The sequence below is a fragment of the Leptosomus discolor genome, unplaced genomic scaffold, assembly GCF_034619465.1.
Source record: "Leptosomus discolor isolate bLepDis1 unplaced genomic scaffold, bLepDis1.hap2 HAP2_SCAFFOLD_43, whole genome shotgun sequence".
In the NCBI taxonomy this organism is placed as follows: domain Eukaryota; kingdom Metazoa; phylum Chordata; class Aves; order Leptosomiformes; family Leptosomidae; genus Leptosomus; species Leptosomus discolor.
In genome coordinates this window covers 687,809-706,382 of record NW_028237934.1, presented here as the reverse complement: position 1 = coordinate 706,382, position 18,574 = coordinate 687,809, and the positions used below count along the sequence as shown (strand labels likewise).

At 55.3% G+C, this 18,574-nt stretch overlaps 1 protein-coding gene across 1 annotated transcript; it reads right to left on the bottom strand.

Annotated features, from left to right (window-relative positions):
* Window positions 1-175: 175 nt before the first annotated feature.
* On the bottom strand, window positions 176-16,990 carry LOC147412356 (M-phase inducer phosphatase 2-like). The gene is made up of 19 exons (XM_086481444.1): window positions 16,770-16,990; window positions 15,360-15,426; window positions 14,713-14,818; window positions 14,530-14,556; window positions 13,710-13,733; window positions 13,433-13,470; window positions 12,322-12,449; window positions 11,181-11,341; window positions 8,020-8,083; window positions 6,874-6,922; window positions 2,703-2,837; window positions 2,457-2,552; window positions 2,049-2,216; window positions 1,828-1,923; window positions 1,443-1,505; window positions 1,243-1,341; window positions 800-933; window positions 581-692; window positions 176-316 (listed from the first exon to the last, which is right to left on the bottom strand). Exons 1-19 carry the CDS (start codon window positions 16,988-16,990, stop codon window positions 176-178), a joined length of 1,929 nt encoding a protein of 642 aa, XP_086337570.1.
* Window positions 16,991-18,574: the final 1,584 nt, after the last annotated feature.

Here is an 18,574-nt window from a genome sequence, read left to right as displayed (position 1 = left end):
AACCATGGCCCCCTGCCCCGCGCTGCTGAGGGGGGCGATGCTGGGCAGGGCACCCAGCACAGAGCTGGGAGGGCTGTGTGTGAGTGGGGGCAGGGTGGCGACCAGGTTTTGGGCTGGGCGATGGTGAGCACCGGCAGCCCCGGGTAGGGGGTGGGCAGGGGGCTGCGGGGGTCCCTCAGAAGTTCTTGAGGCGGCTGTAGAGCTCCCGCTTGCTGCGCTCGCCCGCCCCGCTGCGGCTCTTCTGGCGGAACTTGCGCAGGTCCTCCTTGAAGTCCTCGTGGTCCATCGGCCGGTAGTCCTGGGGCTCGCAGTGCATCTGGGCACCCACGGCTCTGTCAGCACCCGCAGGCCCCCCTCCCCACCCCCTGGGGCAAACCCAGCACCCCCCAGGACCCCCAGCACAACCCCCTTCCCCTGGAGGTACCACCCTCATGGAGGATGCTCAGAGCCAGACCCTTTCCCCTCACAGGGCAGGGTTTTGGGGAGCGGAGAGGGTGATTTCCCCCCACCCAGCACTCTCACCCTCCTGCCAGGGTCCGCCCGCCCTCCCACACAGGGGGTGAAAGGTAGGGGGGCTTACCTGGTACTGGGGGAAGAACTCCCGGTACCCCCCCTTCAGGACATAGAGCTCGGGGTAGTGGAGGTGGGGGTACTCGTTACAGGCTCGGTCCTTCTCCCTGATGAACCGGCACCTGCGGGACAGGGGACAGGATTGGCACCCAGATAGGATCCTGCCATGTCCAGGGGGTCCGGCAGAACCCAGCGTCCACCCCACCTCCCCCAACCCCCCCAAACTCACATCCTGGGCCCCCTCTCGGAGGAGAACTCGCAGTGGAAGATGACGATCACCCTCTTGCTGGCGTCGAAGGGCACGATGGGCTTCTTCAGCAGGAACTCCTCCACGTCCTGCTCCAGTGGCAGGTTGACGGCGCCCTGGCGAGGGAGAGGGGCCCCTTTCAGCCCCCCCATCCTCCCATTTCATCTCGGGGCGGGGGGGGGGCCTTCATACCCTGCCCCCCTTCTGCCCCATCTGCTGGGAATGCCTTCACCCCCCTCCTCCTTCCAGCTGGGGCTCAGCACCTCCGGGGGTGCTCAGCACCTTTGGGGAGGCTCTCAACCCCTCCAGGGGGTTCAGCACCTTTTGGGGGGGGCATCAGCCCCTCTGAGGTTTGACAGGTTTGTGTCTCCCCCACCCATGACCACCCTGTCCCCAGCCCCGAGGGGCGCAGCAGCGGTTCTGACCTTGATGTGGCCTCCTTCGTACTCGTAGGGGTACCTGCAGTCCACAATCACGCAGCTCTCGATGAGGCTGCTGAACTGCCCCGTCAGCACTGCCACCATCTGTGGGGGGAGCCCGTCACCGAGGGGGGGGCGGGGGGGGGCGGGCAGGGAGACAGCCCTGTGGGGGTGTATTTTTGGGGAAGAGGTCGCTGCTCCCTTACCATTTCGGGGGAAATGTACTTCAGGTCCGGGTGCTTCCCCTCTACCATCTGCAGAAGGTAAGGCTGGAGGAGAGGCGGGTGCTGGGTCAGGATCTGTCCCCAGGGAGACGTCCTGGCTGCCACCCGCTCCCCCCAGCCCAGAAGACCCCCCGCCTGCGACGTTTGCTCCCTCCCAAGAGGGACGGCGCTGTGGCACTGGAAGAGCAGTGGGTCAGGCTCTTCAGGCTGGAAAGTCTCAGCCCCAAGTCCCCTTGGTCCCAAACAAGGGCCACCAGCTGTATTGGGGCTCTGGCACCAGCGCAGGGCTCCACTGATGGTCCCCCTTTGTTTCAGGAGAGGGGGGCAGGCGGCATCCCCAAGCCTGCAGCACCCCCAGCAGCCCTACCTTGGAGAAGTCCCCGATGAGCTCCCGGTGGTCGTTGGCCAGCAGGTTCTCCATCTCCTCGTGGCAGAAGGACCTGGAGCACAGCAGCCGCGCTTTCTGCGGGGACATGAACCAGGACACCCCCCTCGGTGTTAGCGAGGGCGCCGGCAGAGCCGTGGCACCGGGCAGTCCCACCAGGGATGGGCAAGGACGCCTCACCCCAAGGATTCCCCATCACCCACCGGCTCCGCCGCTGCCGCCTCCTCGCCAGGGCTACCGGCCACGCTCCTCCGTCGCTTGGTCTTGACAGGGTTGTCCTGGTCCTGGGGTCGGTCTATCCGCTTCAGGATGGGCCTGGTGACGCTGCTGGGCATCGAGGGCGAGTGGAAGAGCTGCCGGCACTTGCCGTGCTTCACCGGACACTGTGTGGGGAGAGAGCCCATGTCGCTGCCCAAGGGTCCGGCATTCCCCCCACATACACCCTCCCCAGCACCACGAGAACAAAGGGAAAAGGGTCCCTCTCTAGTGGCTGCACACCACCCAGGACAAGCCCACAGCCCTGGGGTGAGTGCTGCTCGCCAACCAGTGACCCTCACCCTCAGACCCCACCTTGGAGACCCAAGGAAGGGGGAGCCTGGGGCCCTATCCACCCCCCGAGACACCCAATGTACCGGCTCGGCCTCCTCCTTCCTCACCAGCGGCGCGGTCAGCAGGTTCTCCATCCCCTGCGGCACGTCAGCATTGCTCTGCCGGGGGGGCACCCGGGGGGGCCACGGGGCGAGACAGAGGAGAGCGTGAAGGGAACGAGTCCCACTGCTGCTTCGCATCCCCCTGGGCAGGGACGGAGCCCCTGGCCAGGGTACATCCAGCTGTCCAGATGGAGGAGCCCTCCCTACCTTCATCTCCTCCTCATCCAGGATCTCCACGAAGCCATCATCTTCCTCTTCAGACATGGAGGAGGTTAAGGAGCACCGGCGCAGGATGATGGGGCTCTCGCCCTGGACGGCGTTTTCCTTCTTAGGGGTGTCGAACTGGGGAGGGGACACGACACAGCCCATGGCTCAGGAGTGGGGCCAGCCCCACACCAGCCCTGTTTGCAGACACAGTGACCCCGATCCCCCCAGCTCCCACACCCACAGGTCTCCAGTGCAAACAGGGAGGCTGGAGCAGCAGGTCCCGGCTCAGCAGCCCCTGCAGCAGGACCACCCACCCCCGGTGCCCCCCTCTCAGCACCCCCAGCCCCTCTCACCAGCAGGCCGGGTGCAGAGCCGAGTCTCTGGCTGAGGGGGTCCCTCCCCGCAGCCCCATCGCCGGCGGGCAGCCGGCTGCGCTGACTTGGCCTCTGCAGCTTCTTGAAGACAAACCCCTCCTGCAGCAGTGGGGGAGGGGGGGGTGGGCACGGCATCCCCCTGCCCCTTCCCCGGTCCTGCCTCCCTCTCCCCAGCCTTGCTGCCCCCCCTCACCTTGTCCTCAGGCTTCCTTGGGCCCCTCTGCTCCCTGGCCCCGTGGCTGTTGAACTCCCGGCAGTGGGTGATGTTCTTCAGGACCGGGCTGGCCCCCAGGAGCTGTGGCTGCAGGGCGGGTTGGGAAGGGTGAGAGGTGCTGCACAGCCCCTGCGCTCCCCAGCTCCATCCTCCTCCTTCTCCTCCTCCTCCTCCCAGCTCAGCCAGGGGCACAGCAGGATCCAGCCGCCCTCAGCTCAGCCCTGCAGAGCCCCCGGGACTTACCGGCAGTGAGTGGATCCTCCGGATAAGGAGCTTATTGCTGCAAAAAGAAAAGGATTGAATGAGGAGAGAAGATGCCCTGGACCAGCAGCATCCCACCCCCCCCACCACCCCGAAGCTGGCATGGACCCCCTTGTCCCCTGGGTCCCCACAGTGGGGTGAGACCTCCCCGGACAGGACCCCAGGGCACCAATTCCTCCAGCCACTGAGCAACACCGACAGCTTGATCCAAACCCCAGGGAAGGGCAGACAGACAGCCTGGCTTTCGGGTCTGGGCACAGGGACAGAGCCCCTTCACTTACTCTTTGAGAGCTCTCCTGGATTCTAGGATGGCTGTCTCAAAGCTGCGGGAAGAGAGGAGCCAGGGTTAGGGGGGATGGCACCCCGTGCCCCAGCCTGAGCAGCCCAGGAGCCCCGGGGATGGGCAGCCGCAGCCCTTACAGGGACCCCACCCCACGCAGGGGTCATCAGCCCCCCCCAAGGGGAGAGCAGCTGAGCGGCTTTCAGCCCCACAAAGGGTTAAAACCCCATCTGGAAATCACTGGTTTCAGACGGGGGGACCCCAATCTGGGCTGGGGGGTTAAGCAGCACGCTGAGGTTGTCCAGGGCACCCTGCTGACCCCACTCGGGGCCCAGATGTAGCTGGTGGCAGTGGCGCCCGCTCTCCACCTGTATGTAAATCCGGCAGCGGAGATGCTGGGGATGCTGGTCGTCGGCCATATGGCCATGCAGCTGCACACTGCGACAGGACGAAGGGGGCACTGGCGTGTCCCCTGCAGCCCAGCCCACCCAGCCCCAAGGCTGCCCCAACATCACCATCTGCCCCCAGTTACTCAGTCACCAACATCTGCCAGAGAGGGGCTCTGCCAACGGCCCCGAGAGTGGGCGAAGACATTAGTGTGGCACCGGCGTGGCACCCAGAGCCCCTCAGCCCTGCAGAGCTCGGCTCTCAGCTGATCCCTGCACCCCAAATCTGCCAGGCCTGGGCAGCAGCACCCCAAGGAGGCTGAGGCGGGGGTGCTGGGAGCCCAGGGAGGTGCTCAGCACCCTCACCCCACTGCGTGGTGAGGCAGCGAGCCGTCTGCCAGCCGTCCCTGCCAGAGGAGGACTTGGCACGGCAGCACCGCAGAGGCTTCCTGCCTGCACCCGCTGCCAGACCCCTGCCTGCAGCAGGGCTGGGCCGAGCACCAGCACCGACACCCCCACTAGAGGTGGTTTCTCACACCACCCCCCACCAAAAATCAATTTTGGGGTGGAGGGCACAGCTGGAAGCACAGCCCCCCAGCAAGGCTGGGACAGGCCGAGCGTGGGCACTGCAGGCAGCCTGGGGAGGGTGAGCAGGGGGGACACAGTGGGCAAGGGTGGAGACCTCCCGGAGTGGGGGGACCCGGGGTGAGGGACACTCACACTTCCTCCAGTGCCGCGGGGTCCTCCTGCGTGGGGGAGTCCAGCCCCACTCCTGCGGGAACAAGGGGCAGGGATAGCACCGGGGGAGGCGGGTGGGAGGCACGCCGTGCCCCCGGGACCCTGATCCAGCACAGGTCCCCCCCCGCTCCTGTGGGGCGCTGGCAAGGTGCAGGGGAGCCCCCCCCACCCCAGCTGTGTTCCCTTCTAGTGCTGGGGAGGGGGCCACAGGGTGGGATCTGCTGTGTGCTCAGGCGGGACCCTCACCCAAAGCTTCTCCCGTCCCCCAGCATAGCAAAGGGACGACCCTGGAACCACCCATCCTGGCCAACATGTCCCACATCACCCTGCCCAGGGACCCCCACTGGGGTGGTCCATAGCCGAGCCCCCCCCCGGGGTGCAGGCCTGGGCGGGTGGGGGGGCTCCCACCCATCATCCAGCACAGGGAAGGAAGCGCTGGGGAGGAAATCCCCGTTTAAAATCCCAGTTTGACTCAGAGCATGGCCAGGAGCTGAGACAGAGCGGGGGACTCGGCTCCCACGTGCACCCCCAGAAAGACCCTTCCCTACCCTCAAACCCCTCCCCTGCCTTCCCAGCCCCCTCCCTGCATGCAGTGACCCCCTGCCCAACGCCCACCCCCTCGGCACAGCTCCCCCTGCACACCCCCAGCCCAGGGGAGGAGGGGAATCGGGGCAGGGGCGGGTGTGGCAACAGCACCCATCGCTCACCCGCGTCCGAGGACTTGGAGGAGACGGAGCTGCGGGGGGAGCCCAAGGCTGCCGACCCCCGGCACGGGCTGGCCCGGCGCCTCTGCAAGGACAGCCCCGCCACCCGCCGCTTCGGGGTGTCCCAGTGGCTGCGGGCAGGGCGGGGGCGGCGATCAGCCCGTGGGGACCCACCGGTACCCCTCGGGGTGCCCCCCTCGGGTGGGGCGGTGGGTGGTGTCCCCCCCCTCCGCGCTCAGCACTGCCCTGAGCCGGCAGCATTCACGCGTGGGGGGGAGGCGGGTGCGGTGCGGTGCGGGGCAGCCCCCCCCCCGCCCTGTCTCCACTCACCTTCCCAGTCCCACCAGCTTGTCCGTATCCAGCGTCAGCGGGGTGACCGGCGACATGCCCGCTCGCCTCCTGGCCACTCCGGCTAGCCCACGGCCACCGGGGCCGCCCTGCGCCGCCATGGCGAGTGCAGGAAAGGAAGGGAGGCGTTAATGACACCCGTTGGAGCGACCGTTCCCGGCCCCGGCGGAGCGGAGCGGGGCCGCGCCGATGCTCCGCCGTCCGGTGCGCGAGGGGGGGGGGGCGCGCGCCCGCGGCCGCCCCTATTTATATTCGAAAACTAACAGGGGAGCGGCGCGGCGGGAGCCAATGGGGAGGGGCGGGGGGCGGGGCCACGGCCGGGTCGGGGGCGCGCGGGCAGGGGAGCGGAGCCCGGGGGTGCGGGCAAAGCACGGGGGGAGGGGCCAGCAGGGGTGCAGGGGCATGGCTGGAGGGGCTCAGGGGGCATCGCCCAAAATGGGGGGGGGCATGGCTGGGTGGGGGGACATGGCTGGGGAGCACAGGAGAGCTCGGCCCAAAGTGGGTGAGGGGCATGGGGGGGGCACGGCTGAGGGGGTAAATGGGAATGGAGGGGTGCGTAGTTGGGGTCTTGGGGGGCATACGGCTGGGGGGGCACGGAATGGTGCGTGGGTGGGGAGACATCGCTGGGGGGCTGCACGTCGGGCGTGCGGCTGGGCAGGATGAGGGGTGGGTGTCCGTCAGTGAATGTGCAGCCCAGGGGGGAGCCCAGTGTTCGGACACTGCCCCCACCCCCAGCCACACGCCCCCAGCCATGTGGAAGTCTTTGCAGTAAAGATCTCCTGGCGATCCGAAAGCCCATCCGCTGTTCGCACCAGGGGGGAAAGCGCTGAACCCCTGCCAAATCTGCTGGGGCTGCTGACACCTACCTCTTGTCCCGTGCTGATGTCAAGTGCTGTATAGACAGTTCCAGATGCCCTAGAAACAAAAGAGCAGCAAAGACATGAGAAGTGGTTTAGACCCTGGAAGTGAAAGCCCTGACAGGAGCTCTCTGCTGCCTGTAGTGTTTCTAAAACACCTTGGTTCCTCCACTCCTTCAGCCAGCAGCGCACAGCGCAGCAGCCCAGAAGCCCCCTGCCATGCAGGCTATCCAAGTGAAAACTTAGGTCCAAGAGGAAGAAAAAGGGCTGGTGCAAATCTCCAGAGTTCATACTAAATTCTTTCAGTCCAAAACTGAAGGGCAGGGTGCCTACAGAGACTGGAAAATAATAGATTTCATTCTTTTCCCCTTTTCTCCAGTTTTGCTCTGTTGGGGTTTAGTTTTTTTCCTTTTTCTTTTTTTTTTTTTTTTTTTTTTTCCTTGCGGGGTGTGTGTGTGGATTTTTTTCCAGAGAATGTAACACACGCACAGTCTAGCTGTGCCTTCTCAGACCTCTTCTTTGGATCTATCTGCAAAACTCAGGCAACACCACGCAGTCATTCTGAGAGCCCTGAACACACGTGCCAGCCATCTGAGGAAAGGACAGTGCATTGACACTGCATGTATTACTGAATGGTTGGTTTTCACTACCTCTCCCAGAAAAGAGAGCTGAATATATAATCTCTGGTTGCAATTTCTAAACTATACCGTTATAATCCTGATCACTAAATACTTTTTTAAAGCAAAAGAGTGGAAAGAAATGTTCTTGAGAAGTGTTATTTATCTGACAGCTATCAGGTTCTAAGTTGCTCTTTCAGGTAATAAAGATTTTTCTTCTTTCTTTAGCGTGGCCGTATTATTTTGAGACACACAAAAATGATTTCCCCTAAGAAAACAAGCAAACGGGTGCTACAAACTTGAGGGACAGTAGATCTTCCAGGTCCTGCCCCTCGCTGCAGACAAGACGTTACCAGCATCAAGTGCTCTTTGACGACGCCTTCTGACCACAGGCACCAATTCTGATCAGTACTGAGAGACAGGAGAATCTAAGCCCAGGGTCTGAACACGTTTGGAGCTTGCCCGACTTCACGCTTGATATCACACCAGCAAAATAACTGGCCCATGATTTTGTAGAAGTAACTGTGACTGGACTTACCCTTGCCCGACTTGTTCAAATCGAGTGTATTTCTGCTTAGGATCTGCCACGCTCACAGTGCTCCCTGAAAGAAACAACATTAAAAATGGAGACACCCCCTTCCAGCAGATCAGAAATGCCGCCCCACTGTCTGGGGTTGGGAGCCGTTTGTAGGCAGCTGGGTGACAACAACGATACAGGCAGCTCCGCAGCACAGAGAGTCTCCACGAAGACTGATTTTTACAGTCCTCTGGAGAGTCACCCGGACAGGAAACCAAGAACTTGGAGAAACATTCACAGGAGCCGCAGATCAGAAAAGAACAAGTACCAGTGCAAGTGCTTGTTGTCTCGAAACACTAAGGACAGCTGCAACAACAGAGCCTTCATCTTCTTAGCAAGAAATAGTCTGTGCGATTCCCCAGAAGGTTTAAGACTTCTGGAGGTTAACTGCCCCTTGGGTTCTGGAATCCATTCTGATGAACAGGTGCCACTTGCAGACAGGGAGAATATTGCACAGTGTTCCCAGGAGGGGATCTTCTCAACGTTTCAGCGGCTTGCCAAAAGAATGCCGTTATGTTTTTAGAGAACAGCGTCTCCTGTTACAACCAAGAACTACAGGGCTCTGAGAACTATGACCCTCCTCCCGTATTACCAGGCTAAGGCCCCCAGCAGACCTTGTTTGTGCCATCTGAAGAACCACGCTGCTTGTCCTCAGCGTGACCCGGATCCGTGACCAGCATTTGACTCGCACTCCCGACACTGCACACACGCTGACCTCCCCCAACAAGCACAGCCGTGCTGGACAACAGCAGCAGCAACACTCCTCAGGCGCTGGTGTCAGCCAGAGCTGCACAACCGAGATGCTGATCATTTCAGGGGTGCAGGGGAGGCGAGTCAGCAGGCAGGCCAGGTGGGCTGCTGCCGCCTCCCGGCAGCTCTGCGCTGCGGCAGGGGAAGGCAGGGCCAGCCCGGCCGGCACAGGCCGTGGGACAGGCCGGCTCCACCAGCCACCGTGCAGCTCAGCTGCCACTGAAGGCCAACAGGGAAGCGTGCGCTGCCTGACGGCTTCTGGCCCACTCGGAGGTGCAGGCGGTCTGAACGGCGAGGAGAGCAAGCAGTCATTAGGGTGCCGTGTTTGTGTTGAGTGAAAGAGCCAAGATCTGCTACACTAATCTGAAGGAATAACTGAAAAAAACCATACTGCTTTCTCTGGTCCGGTAGTTTCCCAGATAAAACACAAACAACGAAGGTGATCGCTCAATGCAAATGACTTCTCAAGGTTTCACTTGCAACGTACATCACTGAAATACTTGAAGAATCTTAGTTCAGGAGGAAGAATTCCAGTGTTTCACAGCATATTTTGTTTGACCCATCTGGCAATATTCCTGTATCACCAACACAAACACAGGCTTCTTTGTTCACCTGTGCATCCAAAGCAAAACCGGGTGACGCACCATTCACTGTAAGTAGGAACAAATACCTCCCTCCCCTGTCCAGGCATTTTCTCTGGAGAAGAGGGCTTCAGCATCCACATGGGCATCTGACTGGATGCCTAGCCAGGAATCCTGCCTGCCAGCACGGCAAGACGACGGGGCAACCCCACCACCGGCTACACCCCCTGCTAACACTGTTTTGCAAAGCCTGCCTCAAACATTTAGCCTCTGTTGAAGACGCTCTAATTCCTCCCTTTATAAGCTGGCATACCTGCAAGGAACCCTCTGCCCTGGAATTTACTTCATTGTGCCCTCAGCTAAAGCTATTGAACTGAGACCTTGGATACTCCCTCATGGCACTGAGATTCAGTTCTTGAGAGTCCTGTCAACCTGCTAAGGGTGCAAAGAACTCTACAGGAGCAGCTGAAATCTCCCAGCTGAGGAAGGCTTCAGCCTCTGCAGTCACACCAGCCATCAGTGGCAGGGCAGGTGCGACAGAAAGGGTGGTACAGCACAAGGACGAGCACTGACAGCCGCTGTGAAGAAGCCACAGCCAGACTGCACCCCTTTACAAGCTGTTGTCCCTGTTACAGACAGAATGGTGTTGGCTTTGAGATCACACACGAGGAGGTGTAGCTCCATCCGCTTGCTGTCCTAACAGTCAACAGCAGACACAGAGTAAACTGGGCTGTGCTATGGACCCAACAAGTTTCCATCTGAGAACACAGCACTGGCCGTTATGAAGTGCAAGAAGCAGATTAAGCTCTTGTACTGCAGAATCACAAAGGGCTTGGTGTCTTTTCCTAGAGTAGGGCCTAGCCAGGGGTTGGGGCCAACGGTCAGGATTCTAATGGTATGAACTGGCTGGGAATGAGCTATGACAAAGTGCCCCGTATCGGAAGGATATACGGTGGATGTGCTGCAGGCTGCCTCCTGAGACACGCCTGCAGTGCAGTTTTACCTGATCGTGCCACGCAGATGTGTCTCGGGTACATCTTTAGAAGCATAAAGCTAAGAAATAAAACAAGGATTGTTATAAAAGTTTTTTCTTTTTTCTGTTGGGGCACATTGAAAACACCTCCTCCTCTCTATCCACAGTGTCAACTGATGTTCTTTCAAAGGAGTTCTCTCTGACAAAAACAGAGAATTCTTATGAAAATGAACTCCCATCTATTAGTAGAAGCAGTAGTAGTAACAGCAGGCATAAAAATGTCACCAATGGAGTATCTGGGGCAGGAGAGCTCCTTGAGGCTGAAAGAATCAGCTTAGTGCTGTGGTTGTCTATGGGTTAAAAAAGAAACCAAACCCAACAAAACCACAAAGCAAAACAATCCCAAACCAACAGCCCAACAGATTTCTGCAAAGTATATTTGGCTCCAATGACTGCCGAGAATCAGGAGTCTAAAGATCACTCAGGAACCCAAATCTTCTGGTCCATTTGGCCATTAGCACACAGGCGTTCGCTAGGCCAGTCAAGAGGTCACAGCCTTCTGCTCAACCAGAAACAATCTCTGCTTCTGCCTTCAGCGGAGAAGGCAGCTCAGGCAAATCCAACCGCGTCACAGCTGCCCTCGGCGGCACAAGGAACACCCAGAGCGCTCTCTCGCTTCCTCTTCAGCACAGTCACAGTTCGTGTAGGGAGTCGGGACGCTGCGACACTGAACTGAGGATGAACACTGAGCACCTGTAACCCCGAGACACGCGTAGAGCACACGCTGCTTTATCAGACAAGAAATACAGAACACATACTCAGTTTCTCTAGGATCTCCTCATCGCTCATTTCGGGTTTCTTTCGCCACCGGTCCGTGTCTCTGTACAAAGCATTTGAGTTTTCAGGCTGGCGAGTGGTGGCTCCTTCAGCTGGTGCTGGTGCAGCCGCAGGTTCAATTACAGAGCGGGTGTAGGTCTGTGACGAGAAAGTATTTTGCGTCAGAAAAGCAGCTTGCAGAGATGCCCCTGAGATCGTGTTTCAAATGCAAACCCTTAGGAAGATGCTGTCTGCCCCATCCAGGGCTCTTAAAATGTTTGGGTTTGCTCTCCCCTTCTCAACCTCAACAGACAAAAGTGAAAGGCTGGCTTTACACAAGTTCACGGTCAGTTTCATTTTCAATTTTCATTGATTTTCTGAAAAGATGCCTCAAACAATGAATTTACTGTGGTGCAAGGATACAGAAATAGGTCTGTCCAGGGCCCCAGAGCCTTGTGCCTTGATGCTCGTGTGTTTTCTCGGGTAACGACACGACTCTTTAGCTGCTACGCAAGTGTCTGAACAGAAGCAGGAAGCATCTCCCTTTTCTGATCACAACGGTGGAACTGACTTCTCATCAGGATTTCAAGCCGTAGGGAGTGGCCACGAGGAACTGCGTTCCAGTCCTTCAGAGACCTCCCTTCTCTTCACAAGGCAGAGCTGTGCAGGATTCTCCTCACCAAACTGCAGCCATGGAAAAGCTAAGGGGGCAGCCTAAGCTCTTCATTTACCTACTTGTACAGCCTGCGGAGAGCGACGGCTACCTCCAGGGGACACTTTCTCCTAAGGATCCCGCAAGGGGGTGGACTGTGTCTGATGACCGCTCTCTCCGCTGATGCCAGAGAGCCCATACAGGCACTTTGGACAAAGCTGCTCACGTTGACACCGCTGGCATTAACAGACACAGTGCTGCCTCTTATCTGATACTGATGAACACACGGTCCCTCTCAGAATCACAGGAAACTCATGACTACATGGGAAAGTTCAAGGCACACTTTCCTGGTGTCGGTGACGTGGGTGAAGCACTGGGTCACGGTAGGACTCCAGCCCGTTCATCCGTGGACAGCAAATGCTGTCTGATCCGAAACATGTAGCTCTGAATGACACCCGCTGCAGTGCTGACCAAAGCTGGGACTTCCTGGTTTTGTATGTTCAGGCCACGGGGCGATAACAGGGGGAGGTTTGTTGTCCTCTTCCTCTTCTTCATCACCTTCATCCTCTCCTTCAGAAACAGAGGGAGCTGGTGGGGGTTGTGAGGCTGGTTTTGTGCTCTGTGGACAGACAGACAGCAGCGTGAGTGACAGTCCCCATTCTGGCACTTGGGAGGTTTGATAATCACACCACACTTGAGTCTGCTTTTCCCTGCACTGTGACATCCAACCAGCATTCTCTGAGTCAGTAACTTTTGAAAGCTCCCGTCTGGACTGTCTCACCACTGCCTACGTCTGCTAGAGCAAACTGCCACAGCATCCGCCAATGGGCCCGTACCCACGGGAAAAGCCATGGGGAAGGCTTACGGTGCTCTGCTGAACCCCAAACTTCCTTTTAAAGGTGTGTTTTAGCAAGATGATGAAAGTGGCATCAACTGAAAATCTGAAGTGTGACTATTCAAAGATGACTTTCATTTTGTTAGACACGCTCTCTGCTGTGTAATCCCAAACCTCAAATTAAGGTGCTTGATACTCGAAAATAAAGGCCAAATCCCCGTTCAGTCATTTGCTATTCAGTCCACTCACATCAACACTACTAAAGCTGGTCAATATTCACGGGGAGGGCATGACTACATCTCTGGGATTGCTATGCAATCCAGTATTCATTAGAGTGGAGGATTATTTCAAACTTTCTTGCAATGGTTCCAGTCACTTACGTATCAATTCTAACCTTATCTATATTCAGCTCCACATCCAGCTGCACTAAGGATAAATCATAACAAGTAACAGAAATCGACACTAAGTTGTTAAAAATTAAAATGGATTAATTAGACAGTACTGAATACTGTTGTGAATGATATATTCCACCATGCCCAAGAACAGCAAGCGATCTTCTGTCTGCAGAACCAGACTTTCATCTGTCTAAAAGTTCTTGAACAGAAAATTAGAGAACAGCCAGTGACCCCTTTACTGCCGCTGCATAGACACCAAAAGGTATTTTCGTTCAGCCTACGAGGCTGGCACTCTGTCACCAAAGGCAAAGCTCAGAGCCTGTTCCACAGTTCTGAAACGCCATGGAAGGAAGAGGTTCCTTTCACACTCACCGAAGGACGGGCTTCTGGGTATCCATGGGCGCTTTCACCTGCAACGTGCAAGGGAGAATTAACCAGATGCCGTTATAAAACTGCCTGATGGGGGGAACCCCACAAAACAAGTAAATCCAAACAGATAGCATTTCTCTTTCACAACAGCCCTCCAGCAGCCACAGCTATTTTACATAGCAAGCAAGACAGCAGGACAATATACTAGGCTACTCTTTTTCTAGAGTTTCTGGTGTCTATGTTTTGCCCGGTTTTGCCAGCCAATAAAATAAACAGAAACTTGATGAAGAAAATGCAAATTGCTCTTTAACAGTCAATGCTTCTGCTCTGCCCAAGAGGTAAAGCAGCTTCTTTTCGTAGAATGGTTTGGGCTGGAAGGGACCTTAAAGACCATCTCGTTCCAACCCCCTGCTGTGGGCAGGGACACCTTCCCCCAGACCAGGTTGCTCCCAGCCCCATCCAGCCTGGCCTTGAACCCTGCCAGGGAGGGGGCAGCCACAGCTTCTCTGGGCAACCTCTTCCAGTGTCTCACCACCCTCCCAGGAAAGAATTTCTTCCCAAGATCGCATTGAAATCTCCCCTCGTTCAGTTTCAAACCGTTACCCTTCGTCCTATCACGGCACTCCCTGACAAAGAGTCCCTCCCCACCTTGCCTGTAGCCCCCCTTTAAGCACTGGAAGGGCGCGAGAAGGTCTCCCCGGAGCCTTCTCTTCTCCAGGCTGAACAACACCAACTCTCTCAGACTGTCCTCACAGGGCAGGTGCTCCAGCCCCCTCACCACCTTTGTGGGCTCCTCTGCACTATCGGTACCTTAATGGTATTTTATTAAGGTTATTAAGGAACTGCAAAAGGACACATCGATACAGAAGCCAGATATCCTGCACCTAGTAAACCCCTCTGCTTACCTGCTAGATCCGTCATCAGCCACACTTTGTCTAGCAAAAACCAGAAGGAATGGGCCAAAGGCAAAAGAACACACCACAGACTTGCTCCTTCATCTTTGCAGTGCTACACTACAAGTCTGCAGACGGGGCCCAACCAAGGGGACAAAAGGGCACTCTCGTCACACCCTCCTGGAAGGAGCGTGCTACAAAGGCTGCTCTGGGCACTGACACTTTCCTTCTCCTCTGGGCCAACGTTCCCGTGACATCATGACAGCAGCCCTGAAAAATGTGCTGTGTCACAAAGCATCCCAAAAAATTCTCTTCCTCTGGAACACGAACACATTGCTCAAAGGATCCCACAATAACTCATAAAACGCACAAAACAAGTATACCCTGTACCCAGTCTGAATTTGAGAACAGCTAGAACAGCTTGTCGGTTCTTCTTCTGCTCCAGTTTTGTTACGCTGGAGGTCTGGACCAGCCTGGCCCACTGCTCTGGAGTGCCCTGTAGATGTCAAGTGGAAAGAAGGAGCATTTAGAATACTGAACAGCCGCAGCCTCACACATCTTGACCAAGCTCCCATGCTACCTCTAAGATTACTTTCACAAATTTTGGTTGACACCTTACCATTCAAGTTAGTAGCTTCTACACTAGATGCAATCATTCTCTTCTCTACCAAAATACACAGCTAAAACCAGGATTAACTTTACAATCAAAAGAAAGTTAGGACTGTGATAGGAAAAAAAGGGCATGAAACTCATTTTAAATCAACTCTGCTCTTCATGGCATAATGATTTAAGGCTTCACTTGTTTTCCTGTGGATTCAGTGCAGGCACAACCAGACGGTTCTATATTTGTGGACAACACTGTGTATTTTAGGAGCTTTACACTGGATTTTGAATGCTTAATAACGCAAACCCATCTTGCTGAAATGATCACTGCTGTCTGACTAAAAGCTAAACCCCATCCTGATACAATTCATTTGCAGCATACCAGGGAACCCTGCGGGCTTAAGAATCTGCATTTAAATTCTCAAAATCCTAACACTGAGTTCCGCCACTGCTGCTAAGGACGCCTCTTTTGCGAGCTCCTGTAGCTCTCTAGGTTCTCTCCTGTAAAGATGCAGAAACCAGGGACTGGGAAAACAGGCAGAAAGTGCCAAAGCCTTGGCTGAAGTCTCGGACATCTTACGAGGGAGGGTGGCATTTCAAAATTGATCCAATCGCTGAAAGCCGCAGCTCTGCGTTCAAACTATATGGATGAACAATTGCTTTAAATCTCCAGTGCAATTTCCTGAATTGGAAAGCCTGTCATTTTCCCCATATACCTGCACAGCCAACACCTACCAGCCAATTGCAGGCCTTACTGAATGAAAAACTCCACCTGAAGAACATTTAAACTTAGCCTTGGTGCCACCCCAATCTAGGGTTTGACTGGCTTGGAAGTCAGTCAGTCTGCGTCTGCGTCCGATTCTCATCTCCCTCCTAGTTTAACAACTTTCAAAAGTAACATCCCTTGTGGTCATCCATCTCCTGAGCCTTTTACGATTGACAAATCTCACTTCAGCCCACTTTTAGTGACCCTGATAAAGCGTGAGTGGAACAAAGGCTGAGAGAAGCTGCCTTCCCTCTGATGCATCAAGAACCCATGTTCAACAGAGATTTATTTCTCTGAGAAATGGTCACAATAATGCCAGTTCTGGACAACTCCCAAACACCCAGATAAACACAGCATAAACCCACATGCAAACATCTATCCTGCTGGTGGGTACCTCACATATTGGGCTTCCCTGGAGAACCAGCATTCTCCAAGACTAACTACCACGTGGCTGGATAATACAGCACAGAGCTGTCTGTAGGATCTTCTCTAGTGCCAGTGGTACCTCTGTAACAGCCGAGAGGGGAACTGCCATTCTACCAAATGCATTTGTCTTTTCACTCGAAAAATGACCGAAAAAATGTTATAGAATCAGAGAAGCGTTTTGGTCGGAAAAGACCTTTAAGATCATCAGGTCCAACCATTAACCTAACATGACCAAGCCCACCCCTAAACCAGGTCCCTAAGCACCACATCTATACGTCTTTTGAACACCTCCAGGGATGGTGACTCCAACACCTCCCGGGGCAGCCTGGGCCAATGTCTGACCACACTTTCAGTGAAGAAATTTTTCCTAATAGCCAGTCTGCCCTGGCCATTACCTCTTGTCCTGTCATTAGTTACTTGGGAGAAGAGACCAACACCAGCCTCACTACAACTTCCTTGGAGGGAGCTGTTGAGAGCAAATTCCTGTCTTACAGCGCTCACTTGCAGTATGCGAGAGCTATTAACACAAACTCAGGAACTCAGTCACGCTTAAAGCGCTCATGTAGAACACAAAACAGTCACATCCTCTCACATCTTTCAAGCAAGTACTCGGCCCCCCAGGATCCCCCCTCTCCTCGGCTGCCCTCCTTACCAGTTTAAGGTGTGTCTGGTCGACATATCCTCACCGTAGTGCTGAGCAGGCTTCTCTATAGATCTGATGTGACGTGACTTCACGCTAAAAGTTGTGAGAAACCCAGAGATAGGCAAGAGGTTTATACTGTGCCTCTCACAGTGGGACTCTCTATCGGGATCTCCAAAGGCCCGTGTATCACCGTCTATCGATGACAACACGAAAACGAATACACGTGCCATAGTAACACATCAGCAGGAGAGGAAGGAGCAGTTGTTCAGGTCCTGTCTTTGCCTTCCGTATTCCCTCCGTGCAGCGCCAGGGACAGCCACGCTATGCACAGCAAAAAGAGCTGGATGAAGACAACTTTGCGTGTGTCTGACTTCAAAAGCACGTGTCCCCGTCCACCCTTATCAACCAGGATGGAGCTTTGCGAAATCTATTTCCTGGCACATCAGTCTTCTAACATAAAGCACTACTACGCTCATGGACTTTTAATTAACAGTTTTCTCTGATGTTTTAGTATTATGTCTGCCAGCTGCCCAAGTTTACCTAGGGGTCTCATCCAAAGCCTGAACTCGCTATGGACCGGCACCCTCCCAGCCTGGGTCTGTCTTTGCTCACAGACACTAGCTCCACAAGGCCTCTCTTGCTGTGCCTTTCTTCTCCTGCCTTACAGCCTCCTTCAGTTGGAAGATGCTCTGCTCTTCTCTTCAGAATTACAGTCTAGAGTACTTTGGATGTTTCTAATCCTTTCTCTGCATTGTTGCATTTACCCTCATTAAATAATTAACTGTCACCTTTGGTCTGTACTGCACACCCCTACACAATGTGAAGAGATGAATTATTTTCAGTTAGCATGCAGGAAAGATGGCAGCAATAGATCAAATACAAAGGCAAAGGCTTTTCTCCTTCTTTTATCTCTACAACGATGTTGTTTAATTTTCAGGATAGATGTTGCCAGTTACAAGACATCATCTCCATTCAGCACATATAACTTTTGACTGGAGATAACAAAACTGGCTTCTCCTACCTCAGCATTTCCAAGCAAATGCAGTGAAAGTTAGATTTAAAGGATCATCAAATTCAGTTCAAAGCAACAGCCAAATCTAGAAGCGAAATAAGGCATTACAGGAAACGTTCCATCAAAAGCAGCACTTGTCCATTCTAGGCCTCTCCTGCCAGCGGGCAAGTCTTCCACCAGCTCATTCCCTAAGATTTGCCTCATCTGCTTCACAGACCTCTGCCTACCAGACTGGGGATAGAACATCTGTCATCCAAATGCTGATAAACCATAAATTAAATACAGAACTCAACATCTCCTTGCAACACCCTCACCCCTCCCCAGTCTAAAAACTCGGACACTTCTCTCTGTGCCCTGCAACTCACATCACTTCTGGGTTATGTAAGCTGGCAAAAGGAGACGAAAAGGCATGACTCCCTTGAAGCAATGACTGAGTGGATTCAAGGGGTTTATACTGGGCATTCCTGTTGGATCTTCTCACAAACACCCCTCACAATACACTCCTGCCGCACAGCAGTTAGCCACAAGGGCCACCCACACTACCTCAGCAACTCTTATAGACCAAAGAGAACAAGGAAAGAGTTTTCTGTCTTCCACGGTCTGCAGCATCACCATCATTATTACGTTAAAAGAGCAGTTGTTTGGCAGAAAAACATGACTCAGCTAAGTAGCAGCTTTTCTCCAGAGAGAGAGAAAGGGTTTGACCCCACGCTTGCGCCCTCCTGTTTGCTTGCCTCCTCTTCATCTCAGTCTCTTCTTTCCTCCATCCCCTCTCCCTGCCACTGTTACTCACGCTGTCCTC